Raw genomic sequence first — 16,436 nt, 5'->3', positions numbered from 1 at the left:
GTTCAAGTGTTGTGCGTTTAGAGATGCTCAGTTACTGTTGCCTTTTTTATCAACTTGAACCAGTCTGGCCATTCTCGTTCTGGCATCAACAAGGCATTTCTTCCAAAGATCTGACCTTCACTGGATTTTTTTTTTCCGGACCATTCTCTGTAAACCCTATAGATGGTTGTGAGTAAAAATCCCTGTAGATCATCAGGTTCTGAAAAACTCTGCCATGGTGTCATGTGATTGGATGAGTGAGTAGTAAGACAGGTGTACCTAATAAAGTGGCCAGTAAGTGTATATTTGAACCATTGTGTTCTTGGCCTGTAATTGTTGTTCTCTTAAAATAATAAAAATGCCTTTAAGTTGTAGGAGACTTTTTTTTTTCTTCAGTTGAACTAAAATATTTTGCAAAAACTTTTTAATGATTCATAATATCAGATATTATGGTTTTGAAACAAAATTGTAGACTATAGGCAACACAAAAGTAATATTGTTTGCCAACACTGTGGATCAATCATGTTGTAAATAATGCTCCATTTCTTGCAGAAACAAATGCGCACATTTTAGATTGTTTGAGGGTGAGTAATTTAACAGCAAATTTTAATGAACTATTTTTCTTCTGGTGGACTAAATGTTTGAAAAACATCTCCCAAATCAGTACAGAAAACATGGATTTTTTTATCCTTATATAGTCTTGTTCATGACCAAGCAGAAAAGGATGCATAAGATCAAGGGGTCCACCGGCTCGTGTTTGGAGCCCCAGGTTTCCCATAGTTTCAAAGTGTTTTATGAGTAAAATCAGCCTTTGGAGTAAACAAGATGCCACACATAAACAAGCCACATCTGTCGGCCGATAATTGCACCTTGGAAGCGTGCAATGCACAATGTCTAATTTTAAAGGTCTGGAAGTTTATTGGGATGGAGGGAAATAACGAGTTGAAAGGAAGGTAGGCCGACACCTTTACAGCAAGCTCTCCAGGGGACCATTTTGTTTTGGCGGGAAAACAACAGTTTCAGAAATAAATGTGGATTTTATTAGAGGCATGGGACGGGTTCTGGTGTTATCTTCTCCAAGCATTGTGAAACTACTTTCTGACCTGATCTAGCCTTCAAAACCATCTTTTCACAAGCTATGATTACCACATCTCTTGTTGAGTGCTGCATTTCTGTCGATCCCATAAGGAATAGTCTGTCTCAGGCCTCAAAATTTCCCAATCTCACTTTTATTTGGCATTCATACATTGTGAATTTCGAGCCAAAAGAAAAACAATGTAGACCAATTTCCAATAAGAAAACGTTCACCTCGGTTTCCAAACCAAACACTGGGCCTTTCATTTGTTTTGATGGTTTGGTATTGATTCTCATCTATTAGCCGTTCATTTGCATCAACTTTCAGCAGAACATTCCCATTTTCCCCTGGTTGTGTAACTGAGTGGCAGATTTCTGCAGGGCTTCGGGCCGACTGAAACCCTGACTATCAATTTCCAGTGAAAAGTAGGTAGCAAGAAACAGGGTTAGCGCAAAGCACATTGACATGATGCCTCTATAAACCCTTTGTTTTAAGAGGGATTGTTCCAGATGGCATCTGTTACGCGCAAAATATGTCTTGCGTTAAGTCTTGGACCCGGTATTATAAACTCGACACTGTCTGTCCGTTTTAGCTCTTATTTTTTGATAGCTCACATATCGCCTACAAGAAGTTGCTTTTTTGGGCAAGATGCCACTCCCGGGTCAAAAGATAATTACGTCATCAACCACGACATCAGTAATTATTAACAGGCAGGCTGTAGACATTGCCAGTGACGCTGTGGGGAAATAATAACTGAGAAGAATTGGGCTGACAAAAGTATAAATAAAAAGAGTGGGGAGGTGGCATGGTGGCTAAGTGGTTAGCACTGTCGCCTCACAGCAAAAAGGTTGCTGGTTCGAGTCCCAGCTGGGCCCGTTGGCATTTCTGTGTGGAGTTTGTTCATCCAGGTCCCCACAAAGTCCAAAGACCTGTGCTACAGGTAAATTGGGAAAGCTAAATTGTCTGTAGTGTGTGTGAATATGGGTGTTTCCCAGTGATGGGTTGCAGCACGAAGGGCATCCACTGCATAAAACATATGCAGGATAAGTTGGCAGTTCATTCCGCTGTAGCGCCCCCTGATTAATAAAGAGGCTAAGCCGGAAAAAAATTAATGAATTTGGCCATAATGTATTATTGTGAATGTGAGTGTATGAGTGTTTTCCAGTACTGGGTTGCGGCTGGAACAGCATCCGCTGCGTAAAACATGCCGCAATAGTTGGCGGTTCATTCTGCTGTGGTGACCCCTGATAAATAAAGGGACTAAGCCGAAAAGAAAATGAATGAATTTGGCCATAGTGTATGACTGAATGTGAGAGTGTATGGGTGTTTCCCAGTACTGGGTTGCGGCTGGAATGGCATCCGCTGCGTAAAACATTTGCAGGAATAGTTGACGGTTCATTCCGCTGTGGCGACCCCTGATTAATAAAGGGACTAACCCGTAAAGAAAATTATGGAATTTGGGCATAGTGTATGACTGTGAATGTGAGAGTGTATGGGTGTTTCCCAATACTGGGTTGCAGTTGGAACAGCATCCGCTGCATAAAACATATGCCAGAATAATTGGTGGTTCATTCCGCTGTGGCGACCCCTGATAAATTAGAGACTGAAGGAAAATGAAAGAAGAGTGGGGCTTGAGTACAGCATCCATATTTAAATTTCAACCCAGTGGTATTATAACATCATCACCGGCCCACAGGACCAAAAAAACCCAGAGCTCGCTCGCCTTTTGTCCATCAGGCAGTGGAGAAAGTGATTTTTTTTATTTGCGCGCGGCGCTCGGCAGATCAAAGGGAACGCCGAGAGCCATATTACACAGGTGACTGTAAAGGCAGGTTTCATTACAGCATTTTTCTCTAGGCCCGGGAATTACTGCCTGCTTTACTCACACGCACGACGTGCACATGTGCTTTCACTTTGGATTTGGAGTTGGTTGCAGAACTTTACCATTCAACCCATCGAGCGCTTTCAGTCCGCCAGGGGTTGAGTTTGATCCTTGATGTTTACAGCTCAAGAAAGAGGCTGAAATGAATTTGCATCATTGTGTTTTGGTCTTTTGTGGGCTTTCATATGAGTATGAAGAAACAGAACAGGCTAGCAACTAACAAGAGGGCCAAGCCAACAAATTGATCTGTCATTCACTCACAAAAGCAGGTTTTAAACATCTAAAAACTTAACTTTCTGAAATAAAAATATGATTATTAGACTATACTTATTATTAGACTTGACGAATATGATTATTAGACTATACCACTTTCAGCTCGAAACGAAAAAATAAAATTGGTGCAGTTTGGCCATTAATGATTTTGTGGACTGAAAACCCAAACTTCTGAAATCAGGAAAACATTGTAAAATTGACTCCCCTGCCCACAAATCAGCAATTTTTGCAAAGAAACATTATCCAGGGCTTAGTATAGGATTTGTGCATCAAGTTCTGTAATGTGCCATTAATTAGTTGGTTTTCAAACTATTCTATGCTCACGAATCCACAAAAAAATCCCCTACAATTTGCAACAAACTATTTGCATAAGCTTTTGCACTTACTGGCCACTTTGTTAGGTTCACCTTTCTAGTACCGGGTTGAACCCCCTTTTGCTTTCAACTGCCTTAATCCTTCATGCATAGATTCAACAAGGCACTGGAAATATTCCTCCGAGATTTTGGTTCATATTGATATGATAGCATCACGCAGTTGCTGCATATCTGTCAGCTGTACATTCATGGTGTGAATCTCCTATTCCACCACAACCCAAAGGTGCTCTATTGGATTCAGATCTGGTGACTGTGGAGGGCATTTGAGTACAGTGAACTCATTGTCATGTTCAAAAAAACAGTTTGAGATGATTTGTGCTTTATGGCATGGTGCGTTATCCTGCTGAAAGTAGCCATCAGAAGATGAGTACACTGTGGTCATACACAGATGGAGATTGTCTGCAATAATACTCAGGTAGGCTGTGGCATTGACACAATGCTGGTATTAATGGGCCCAAAGTTCGCCAAGAAAATATCCTCCACACCATTACACCACCAGCAGCCTAAACCGTTGACAGAAGGCAGGATGGATCCATGCTTTCATGTTGTTGAAATGTGAACATTAACCATACAAAAATATAAGTTGCCATTTAGAAATCCCATACTGACATCCATTTCTTTCTTCTGTTGAAGAAAATTAATTCATTGTTTTGTTTTCTCAGTTTATGAATTGCGTTTGCTTTCCAACATTATTCAAAATATCTTCTTTTGTGATCTACAGAATAAAGAAATACTCTTTTGGTACAATTTGGTGATAAATTGTCATTATTGATAAATCTATCTCTAACGTTGATAACACACAGGCAAAAACGTAGGCAACATATAAAACATTGTATTGGAAATAAATACCATAGTAAAATGTGTTGTGTTGTTTACAAAGGTGCAGAGAATTTTTAATCTCTAAATATAATTTGGTATGCTAGTATTAAAAAGCCATCTCAAATAAATAACCCAGTTGGTTAGGCCAACATGTTTACCGTCCTGTTTACCTATAGCCACATGGGCTAAAAACATCAAAATTTGGGGTGTAAACAAAACACAATGTTATTAAATGTATTGAATGTTTCTTACTATAATTAAAAATCTGCATATAGACTATCAACCAAGTTGTCAACAACCAAGTTTACTCAGTCAGGTTAGCGTTAGCCATTAGCTCAACATGTTTTCTGTCCTATATTTACCAAAACCACTGAGCTAATATTAGTTGTTTTAACTAAATAGGAAATAAAAACATGATAATTATATAAAATAGGATCATTTACAGAATTCAAACTTGTGTAGTTTCTCCCACAACCTAAAGTTTCTCCCAAAAATAGATTTTTTTTCTTTATTTATTATTAGATTCTCTCTCTGGCATAAATTTCCTCCAAGACAAAAATGCAAAGCTCTGTGTTCTTACTGTATCAACATTTGACTTATTCAGGTCATTTTTGTTTCTCCGAGGGGTTTTTATTACTATGAAACAAACATTGAAGGTTCTTTTCACTGAAAATCCCCTCAAGCACCAGAACACAGAAAGAGGACGATAATCTCAATTTTAACCTTCAACCATCGTATAAATATAACACGAAATCATTTTCCTTCTAAAAATATGACAAAACGTTGCAACATTAAAACTAGAAAAACAGAAATGAAACCTAAAATGATCCTGTTATGTCCGTCATTTTACTGATGATTGCTATGCCATAAATGACCTGTAGCGGGCAGTACAACAAATCATATTGTCTTCTATTGGCAACCCATGAAGTGTGTAATCCTGTGATTTAAAACATTACAATTAATCTTTTATAAATTTCTATTAAATCGATGGTTTACACACATTTTTAGTAGACTGAACAATATTTTAAATACATTTTAATTAAATTAAATTTAAATCAGAACTTTGACCTTATCAGTTTTGTTCATATTGTTTGTAAATGCTAGTTTCTGTATAGACCATTTCAATGTGGTTATGTCATTGGCCCTGTTTGTTGTCAAACAATTTTATACATATAACGATTGAACTTTCTTTAGATATTCATCGTAAAATACTACCAGGGTTCTTGTTATCTTTTAAGGATATCCTGCTGGGTTTTTTTTAATGCTCCTGATAATAAAAGTAAGGAATATTTCATTATTAAACACCTTTTAATCCTTGCTAAATTTTATATACAGCGTTGAAAATTCTCTCAGCGTATACCTTGTTTTATTGTCTTTGAAAAGGAAATTCAACAGTACATTAGAACTATTGCTTCCTCTAAAAATCTTAAAGCCATTAGAACGGTTAACTTATTTTCCTTTTTTAATTTTCTTAACACATAAATTAATATTATTTGTTTTTCTTTTTATTGCTGTTTTCTTTTCTCTTTTATGTGCTTATTTGATGCTTTGCTCAAAACTCATATACACTCTTTGTAACAAATTTATATGATGTTGTTATTGTTACCCTGACATTAATAAAAAAATATATATATACATATAACAAGAGGCAATTCGATTATAACAACATTAAAACACCTGCCAGGGGATTATTTATCAATATTTTGACTTTTTTTGGATTCTCTGAAGTTTTGGAAATGAAAAAGGTAAAACAGGAAATATGTTAGGACCATTGCTATTGTTTACATCCCTCAAAATGATCTATAGACAAAAAGTTAAAAGTCTTGGCTACAGTTTTGCAACCAGAGTTATTAATTGTTATGTGACAGCGTTGATGTTTGCAGTTACTTTATGTGTTAATATATCAAATAATAATAATATGGCAGCGTGTTTGAGCTTGTGAAATGTACAGATAATAAATCTGGATAACAAAAAAATAATTAAACAACAATAGCCATAAAAATAGAAATCACACCACAATATAAATAACAGAACTTTATTTTTTTTTAAACCACATAAGGGACTGACTGCATTTTACTTGCATTGCTATTATTGGTTACTATTACTGGAACATGATAAGTTAGTAATTTTGGGGGTGGGGGTGGGGGATGATAAATGCAGAGTTGGCTGGTTGGCCATTATTTGGGAGGGAAAAACAACTATATATTTATCCTTTATTTTAAGGTAACACAATTGTATTACTACACTGTAAAATGCAAAAAGTCAAGGTAACTCAAACCATTTGAGAAAACTGATTGCAACAAACCATTTAAGTTCAAAAACTATAATGAGTTCTGTAAAACCCAATAAGTTAAGGCAACTCAAACTGTTTGAGTAAACCGATTGCTACAAATCATTTGAGTTAAAGAACTAATCTATATTAATACTGTGAACTTACCCCATTTAAGTTGAAGTCATGATGTATTTAATTAATTTAATACCTTTAACACTGAGTTCAAAAATCTTTTCAAATGAGTAGAATTAACTTTCAGTCAATTTTGAGTTAACTACACTCATTTTATTTGATAAAGTTGACTGTTGGGTTTTACAGTGTTTTATTGTTGTTGTTGTTGTTGTCGTCACTGTAATCATTATTTAGAATAAAATACAATAATATTTGACAATAAAATGCTCAGTCCACATGTTTGCAATCAATGCCTAGATTTAAAGTTCTTTTCTGTTTTTAAAAGTTCTTGCCTTTATTTTATGGTTACAATTAAAAATAGGACTAAAAACATGTCAAATTGATTGAAAACATCAGTTTATTCAGAGTTTAACAAATAAGAAACAATTTGAAACTTGATTTTCCCCCTTAAGTTCAGTCTTATTCCTTTTAGAATATTATATAATATATTCATTCATTCATTTTCTCTTCGGCTTAGTTCCTTTATTAATCTGGGGTCGCCACAGCGGAATGAACCACCAACTTATCCAGCATATGTTTTACGCAGCGGATGCCCTTCCAGCTGCAACCCATCTCTGGAAAACATCCATACACACTCATGCACTACGAACAATTTAGCTTACCCAATTGACCTATACCACATGTTTTTGGACTTGGGCAAACCGGAGCACCTGGAGAAAACCCATGCCAACACAGGGAGGCCAAGTTAACCTAATTAACCTAGTTAAGCCTTTAAATGTCACTTTAAGCTGTATAAAAGTCTCTTGAAAAATATCTAATCAAATATTATTTACTGTCATCATGGCAAAGTGAAATAAATCAGTTATTAGAAATTAGTTATTAAAACTATCATGTTTAGAAATGTGTTGAAAAAATCTTCTCTCCGCCAAACAGAAATTGGCGAAAAAATAAAGAGGGGGTGTTATTATTTAGGGGGGCTTATAATTCTGATTTCTTAATATAATTAAGATAATAATTCTGTATATATATATATCAGAATTATTATCTTAATTATATTAAGAAATCAGAATTATCTGGCTGGCAACACACCATAAAGCTAAATGCTTAGTTGTTTAGTTATTCATATCACTTTACTGCAACGTTAAAAAGAAAAACATATATATATATATATATATATATATATATATATATATATATATATATATATATATATATATATATATATATATATATATATATATGTTTTTCTTTTTAACGTTGCAGTAAAGTGATATGAATAACTAAACAACTAAGCATTTAGCTTTATGGTGTGTTGCCAGCCAGACGAGCGCTCCACAGCGCCGCGCAATCCCTGTTGATGACGTCGATCAGTTTCCGCTGTCAGTCAGTCATTCCCCTCCTCGTGCCTCCTCTACTATCGCTAGAAAAGTCGCTCGGGCGAAAAAAAAGTCCGATTGATCGACCTACGGACTAACAAACTTTCTCCTAACACCAATACCTCGAAGAAATGGAGCTGGGATTATGGAATTAAAGCCCAGAGCGCTTGCGATGGAGATTTTATTGCTGGAACTGCTGCTTTGTTGTAGTCTGACGGTGATTCGCGGTGAGTAAAAGAGTTTTTGTGGAGTTTTCCTGCGGCTCGGAGGTGTTGAAGTCATTATAGCTCGGCGAACAATGTGATACAAAGTAAAAACGCACGAGCGCGAGACTAAACCGCTGCTTGGCTGGGTTTTGCCTTACTTTACGCGCATTTTGTTTTGGTACGAGTATTTTACAGCTAAAAATACAACTATAGTAACTTTAGTGAACTGAGTGTGCGAGAAGTTTATCGTAACCTCATTCTGAGGTGGGTTTGTAAACCGAGATTTGCTTTTCTGCAAGCTTGGTTGAAGCTTTTAAACAAAAAACAAAACGAAAATCCTTTTGGTGATTCCTGTTGGAAGTGTTTGACTTGGTTTCATCCGAGTTTTTTTTAAGTTCCCAAGACGTGTAAACTGCTCTGGTTGTAGTGTTATGGAGGCCTCGGTGGTGTCGGGTGTCAAACAGCGAGAAAAGAGTGTAAAATGTATTACTTTGAGTCTGAAACTATTCTAAAGACGTGCTACTTTTTATTTTACCTGAATGGGAGCAGTTGCGGTAAGAGTTAAGTGGATATGCTAACGACGTAAACATGACTACGTGCATCAAGAGTGAATAAAGAAACACTTTTAACGAGCTCAAAGACCCTCAAAATATAAAGAGTTGGATTTTTTGTGTGTTTGATAACTTTTATAACATTTACTAAAGTGATAATTCGCTTAAGGTTAACAGATAACTCGTTTAAAAGTTGATTAAATTTAGTTTTTTGGTCTACATAGGTAGTCAATGGTCATGACTTAAAAGATATGTGTAAATACCTGTATGTATCTAGACACCATTAGCACTATTTTAACTAGTCATTTAGAATGGACCAGGAGAGTAAAAAGACTTAACGTGTTATAATAAAGAAGCGAATAGTTACAAAAAAGGCATAATAGTTCAAATAATGAAGTAAAATTGTATGAAAGTTGGATATGCTTACGATATACAGTGGATTTGCCAACGACTTAAGAGTAAGAGTAAGTGCATCAAGAGTAAATAAACGCTTTTAATAAGCTCAAAGACATTCAAAATATAAAGAGTTAGTTTTTTGTGTCTTTGATAACTTTTATTACATTAACTAATGTGATAATTTGTTTACAGTTACCAAGTTATTAGTTTAAAAGTTTATAAAATTAGTTTTCTGGTCTACATGGGCAGTTGATGGTCATGACTTTAAAGATTAGCTTGTGTGTAAATACCTGTCGGTATCTAGTCACCATTTGCACTATTTTAATTGGTCATTTAGAATGGACCAGGAGAGTAAAAAGCCTTGATATGTTATTATAAATGAGTTAATAGTTACGAATAGGCATGGAATGACAACCGTTTTCAAGGTATACTGCAGTTTGAAAAAGTTAAGGTTTTAAAACTGCCTTAATTTTCTGTAATGCCGTTCCCAAGGTATGTGAAATATTTTTTTAATTACATTTTTTTTTTTTTACCAAAGATGTCATTTTAAAACTAATGAAGACAGCAGAAGTCAATGAGTAATTTTAATTATTTAGCCTGACATGTTTACTGCTCCAAAACATTTGAAATATTTCTCAAAATAAAATATATTGTGTTTGAAGGGGAAAAAGTTGTTGTTTTTAACCCAGATATTTAAAAAGAACTTATTTTAGAGCAGTAATCACAATACCGTAAAACCGTGATATTTTTATCCAAGGTTATCATACCATCAAATTCTTTACCGACCCATGCCTAGTTACGAAATAATAGTTCGTAGTTATAGCCACAATAGTTCAAATAATGAAGTAAAATTGTATTCCAGTTGCTGTAACGTGGATATGCTAACGACGTAAACATGACTTACTTGCATCAAGAGTAAACTAAATTCAGTTTTTTTTTTTCCATTACATTAACTAAGATTAGGACATGATAATTAGTTCACAGTTAACAGGTAATTAGTTTAAAAGTAAAAAATAATTCTCGTCTAGATGGGTAGTTGCTGACCATGACTTTCCAGATTAATATGTGTGTAAATGATCAATATCATAATATCTGTTTGTAATAGATGATTAATATCATAATACTGGCACGTTATAGATGATCAATATCAGAATATCTGCATGTTATAAATGATCGGTATTGTAATATCAGCATGTTATAGATGATTAATATCATAATACCGGCTCGTTATAGATGATCAATATTGTAATATCAGTATGTTATAGATGATTAATATAATAATACTGGCACGTTATAGATGATTAATATCGTAATATCGAAGTCAGCACATTATAAAGGATCAGTATCGGAATATCTGCATGTTATAAAAGATCAGTTTTAATATATCAGCATGTTATAGATGATTAATATAGTAATATTGTTATGTTATAGATTATTAATATTATAATATTAGCATGTTATAGATGATCAATATCATAATAATATTATTAATTAACATTATTAGTTTGTTATAGATGATTAATATTATAATATCAGCATGTTATAGATGATCAATATCATAATATCAGTTTCACAATGTTATGAAATACAATTGCTGAAAACTTTCCATGGCAGTTGCTGGTGAGAAATTGGCATGCAAAGAGGTTTGTGCTTAAATATTTATAGTTTTAGCAGCATGTACTCATTATTGGTTTGCTGGGTGGGATGTTTGTATTTACGCCTAGAAAGAGAGAGGGATTGAACTCTGTTTCGGTTTTATTTTGGGTGAAGCCATAGCAAAACCGTGTGAATATTTAAATTTAGATGGATTGCATCATATAATGTGTCTCCTGTATCTCCAAAACAACAGTGTAGTGGCTGGTAAAAGTGCATGGGTTAAGAGTGTTCACTTTTACCAGCAAATACATGGTTGTTTTGTAATTAGTCCAGTCCTCTAATTCTGATGCCTGCTTTTAGTTTTTGGATGTGTTCATATTTGAATGAACGTGCTTTTGTTCTGTCAGACATTATTAAGGGTTTGGTTTGTGAATGACTACTTAAGTTATAGTGTTACCAGGTCGTAAGAACGACATGAAATCAATCCACTACTATAAAAATAAAGGTTCCAGTTAGACCAGAAAATATTGGAAAGCCTGTTTCTGTTGGAAAACTAAGGACCTATAAAATCAGTTTTACTCGCCCCATCCCCCCTGAAAATCTCTATTTTTATTCCAAATGGATTTTTATCAGTTTGTATGAGTTTTGTGTTGTGTATATCTCTGTATATGTGTATAAATGTGTGAGCTGTGTGTGAATTTCTTCAAGATAAAGCAGTCGTTCACCCAAATCTGAAAATTCTGCCATTATTTACTCACTTTTGCATTGTTCTTTACCAATTAGAGATTTGGAAACATGTAACCACTGACTTCCATAGTATTTGCTTTTCCTATAATGGATGTTAATGGTTACAGGTTTCCAACATTCTTTAAACTGTATTCTTATCTATTCAGACTGGTTTGGAACAAGTCAAGGGTGAACAAATGATGCCAGAGTTTGCATTTTTGAGTGAACTATACCTTTAAACTCTTATTTTTGTGTTCACGTTTTTATATAGTGAGTCTACAAATGCTGAAAACATGCAGTTTAATCAGTACTTCCAAGTGCTTTTGATTATTTTTATCAAAAATTTGCTTGAATTTATCTGTTTTACTTAAATCATAGCATCCTGAAAGCCTTTAACCTATTTTACAAAAGCAATTTAGTTCACTTGTACTGTATTAAAACCATATATACGAGGCCTTTAGTGAATTCATAAACGTTATCTGTCATAGAGCTTTATTTTTTTTTAAAGAAACAGACTCCTTTTTCTTGGCTGAAATGTTTGAGTTTTAAAGCATGATGTTCTTGAATGATTGTAAGCCATTGTTTGTATGCAGCCGCTGTTGCGTTATTACAAGCTGTTATATTGCAATTATAAGACTAGACTGTCATGCTATTGTTTCGTGGAGTGTTGGCTTAGTCTTCTTAAACGTTTCTGGTGGAAAACTTGATTTATTCAGGTCACGTCAATTGCGAGCGCTTTACTTGTTGACATGCCACTATTTAAGATTGGTAATGTCTGCCAGCAAGATTCACTGCAAATGTTAGAGGATTTTTTTTTTCCTGGTAGTATTAATAGAAATGTAATAAGTTATAACCCACTATGGGGAATTTAATAAATTGTGTATTCTGAGAGCATTCTGGTTGCGTGTAGTGCTAATTTAGCATACGGGAACGACAAAAGGCCTTGTTGAGTTTTAGCATAACAAAAACTGTTAAACTTTTGATGCAATTGTCAAGCTCCTGCTCCCAATGTCAGTCACTCTTTAAGCTAATTAAACAAGTTTGCATTTGAATAAAAGGATTTTTTTTTGTTTAAAAGAGGTGAAAGAGATGTAACCTCCAGAGCATGTTTTGATCTCGTCTCTGCAGCATTTTATTATGGTTTAAATTGTTAAATTAGTAGGAAATGTACTGCATAAAATTAAAGGTTTCAGATGGAATTTTGGTCACAGCTGTGGTGTAGAACCATTTTTTAAAAAGTAATTCTTGCAAGAACATTGTTTTTTTTTATTGTCAAGTACCTTTGAAGAACTTCAATTTCACTTTTATAATAGATCATTTCAGTGGATTACAGAATAATTGCTTGGTTACAGATTCTTAATGTAACCTTTACTTTTTAAGAGGATGGATGGATGGATGGATGGATGGATGGATGGATGGATGGATGGATGGATGGATGGATAATCAACACAATCTCTTGATAATTCATTACTTTTTGATTTAGTGGCTAATTCGCAATAATTTGTACAATCTTGTTTGTTGATCGATTTGCTTATCTCCCAATGATGGTTAGATTTAGTGGTGTGGTTTGGTGCCACGCCTTCTTTTTAAAATCAAATACACTTTCGTATGACTGAACTTTGATGAATTCATACGAATTAGCAACTAAACTGACAAAATGTAAAATAGTTATGTTTTCTTGTGAGATCAGGATAGATTGGTTACAGATTCTTAATGTAACCTTTTAAGACATAGATAGATAGATAGATAGATAGATAGATAGATAGATAGATAGATAGATAGATAGATAGATAGATAGATGGATAGATGGATGGATGGATGGATGGATGGATGGATAGATAGATAGATAGATAGATGGATGGATGGATGGATGGATGGATGGATGGATGGATGGATGGATGGATGGATGGATGGATGGATGGATGGATGGATAGATAGATAGATAGATAGATAGATAGATAGATAGATAGATAGATAGATCAATGGGATCACATGGCAATTCATCATTTTTTAATGGCTTATTAGTATGAATTCGTACGATCTTGTTTGTACAATTTTGAACGATTTGCTTATCCCTCAATAACTGTTGGGTTTAGGGGTGGGGTTTGGTACCTGCATTTTTTAAAATCATACATTTTTGTATGACCGAATTAGCCACTAAACTGACGAAATGTAAAATAGTTACGTTTTCTGGTGAGATCTGCATAGGAAAAGGAGATTGTTTCAAGGACAGTGGTTTTATTTTAAACAAATAGTAAAAAAAAGTAGTAAGCACATTGCTTTAAGCTTTCAGTAATCTGTATATATGGCATGTCGTACTCTAGGGTCAGGAAGTTCTCAGATATCCTAAAATATAATTTTTTGATGTGTTTTTTAAAGGTAGATGAAGGTGAAGGTTATACAGTGCAATATTAATTACAGATCTCCTCTATTTAAAATGAGAAAAAAAAAAAACAAGTTCTGAAAGAGACCAAGTCTCAGCTAGGTAATAAAAAGTAACTCTATGCAATGCTTTACTTACCATAAAAATGCATTGTAATGCATTACTTTCTAAAGTAACTTTCCCCAAAACTGATAATAAAAACCTTTTAAGTACGAAAGTGTGCCTGTTAAAACGTTACCGCTTTTGTATCTTTATTTCCGAGTGTGAAACATCTACTTAAATGTTTGAAATAACGTGAAAATAAGGTTTTGTAATATGGGTGAAATGTATGTAAAAAGTGAAAGATGGTTATTCTGACATGCATATTAAAATCTCATCTGAATGCTTTAATACTGTTTATGTTATTATTATTACTAATTTTGCTCATAATAGGTAAAACTGTGGTTTGAAGGATAGTTGCAAAAGATTTAAAAAGGACGTATTATAATGTGCAAAAACATTAAAGGCCTTTTTGTTTGCATAGGCGGATAAATAGATTACATTTATAGTATTTTAAAAACATACTATTGAAATTTAAAACATCTCTCCAGCTGTTTAATATCTCATTAAGAGCGTATGAAGGTGCCACCGAGTTCAGTGTTTTTTTATTTTTTCACTCTGCATGTTTGCATACTTGCGTGTTTTTTTTAGCACAATCTCTCTGCTTTACTGTATGGTCTCTTGCTGATAAGGGTTGTAGGAAGTGAGCGACCGGTTTTGATCGTAATCAGGCAGATCAGGTAGGTAGAAGGAGAAAGAGGACAGAGGAGGAAAAAAGAAAACAGACTGATAGTGAATGAGCGGAGCAGCTTTTCATTTGAAGCTCTTTTACCCACTTTCCAGGACTCTTCACGTGTTCGTAGCCCTCTTTTGTGCTCCTCCCTTCTGAAGATGGTTCATTCTGGTGACAAGCTCAGACTGCTTCTGCTGTTTCTTCGGTTTCTTTGTGCTCTTCCTCTACAAAGGAGGAGGCCGGTGGGTCCAGGTGCTCTCAACTCCCCCTCCTGGCACTACAAAAGTCACAAGAAGAGCGGAAGTGCCTTAGTCATATGGGTGCTTGCTTGCACTGTAAAAAAATGCTGGGTTCCACACAATCCATTTGTTTTGTTTTTTGTTTTTTTGGAACAACATGAAGGAAATAAGTTAACTTGTTAGTTTTTACAAATTGAAGTTGATTGAACATAAAACAATTAAGTTGTCCCAAAAAAAAAACTAAAGAATTGTGTTGTCTCATCTTATTTTCAATAAATAGTTTGAACAAATAGCAAACGTCATTCGTTAAGTGTAGTAGTGTTGGATTATTCATCGAAAACAAATCAAAACTAAAAGTCTGAAGCTCAAAGTTATGTAATTTTCCCATGTGGCTTATTTAATTAAAAAAATTCTGTTAACACTATTCTTTAAAACACAACCGTATGTGAATTCTGCGCTATAGGAGTCTTTTGCATGTTCTCTCACCATGGGTGGACTTTTAAAGGGGGCCTTTATGCAAAAATTATTATTTATTGAGGGGTTTAAACACAAGTGTGTGGCATCAGTGTGGGAAATACAACCAGCTTCTAATGGTAAAAATGAATTCATTATATTTTTAATAATCACACTATAAAATGCAGAAACACTTTCATTGACCTTCTCCCGCTGTACATGTCATCAGAGAGAGAAAGCCCTGCCTATTGGTGACAATCTCTCCCTCATTAGCATTAACAACTCTGAGTTTTGAAGCAGTCATAGACTTTGATTCTGCATGCCATGCTGATACATAGATGTGAAGCTCCACCCTTTTTGTGGAGCACAATCTCATTTGAATTTAAAGCTGCAGTCACAAAACAGCATAATTTCAAAGACTAAAAAGGGCAGTTTCAAAGAGTTCTACCATTATTTGTGTGATATTTTAAGTTGAAACCCCACCTACACACTCTAGGGGCATCAGAGACTTATTTTACCACTTGTAAAAAGAGGCATAATATAGGTTTCCTTTCAAATAAAAATAATAAATAATGACGTATAATGCGTCAAGCTTCACTAAGATCTATCAGAAAAATAACTTAATTGTTTGATGTTTAGTTTTTATGATTTCAAATAATCTTGCATGTCTTTTATGAAGGGAAAAAACAAAACAATATTTTCAGGTTACTATGCTTTACACGTTGGAATGTTTGAAATGCTATTAATTTACAAGATTACCTTTTCAACATGTCTGCTTATTGAAATAAAAATTTCTTTGCAGGCGTGACCACGTGAATAAATACAGTAGTAATTTATAGAAAATACAAGGGCTGCACGATATTGGAGAAACTGATACTGTGAAATTTGATTTTTTCTGCTATTAAATATTGCAAAATGAATACAGTTACAGA

At 34.4% G+C, this 16,436-nt stretch overlaps 1 protein-coding gene across 2 annotated transcripts in view; it reads left to right on the top strand.

Moving 5' to 3' along the window:
• The first annotated feature begins 8,200 nt into the window (after positions 1–8,200).
• The window catches only part of lrp5 (low density lipoprotein receptor-related protein 5), a 127,174-nt gene continuing 118,938 nt past the window's right edge, over positions 8,201–16,436 (top strand). For both annotated transcript variants that reach the window (NM_001430956.1, NM_001177458.2), the window contains 1 exon segment: positions 8,201–8,409. In NM_001430956.1, the coding sequence (NP_001417885.1) occupies positions 8,328–8,409 (82 nt within the window). In that variant the 5' untranslated portion in view covers positions 8,201–8,327.

Source organism: Danio rerio, chromosome 25 (genome assembly GCF_049306965.1).
Source record: "Danio rerio strain Tuebingen ecotype United States chromosome 25, GRCz12tu, whole genome shotgun sequence".
NCBI classification, from domain to species: domain Eukaryota; kingdom Metazoa; phylum Chordata; class Actinopteri; order Cypriniformes; family Danionidae; genus Danio; species Danio rerio.
Note: the sequence above shows the minus strand (reverse complement) of the source record. Positions and strands in the feature narration are given on the sequence as shown.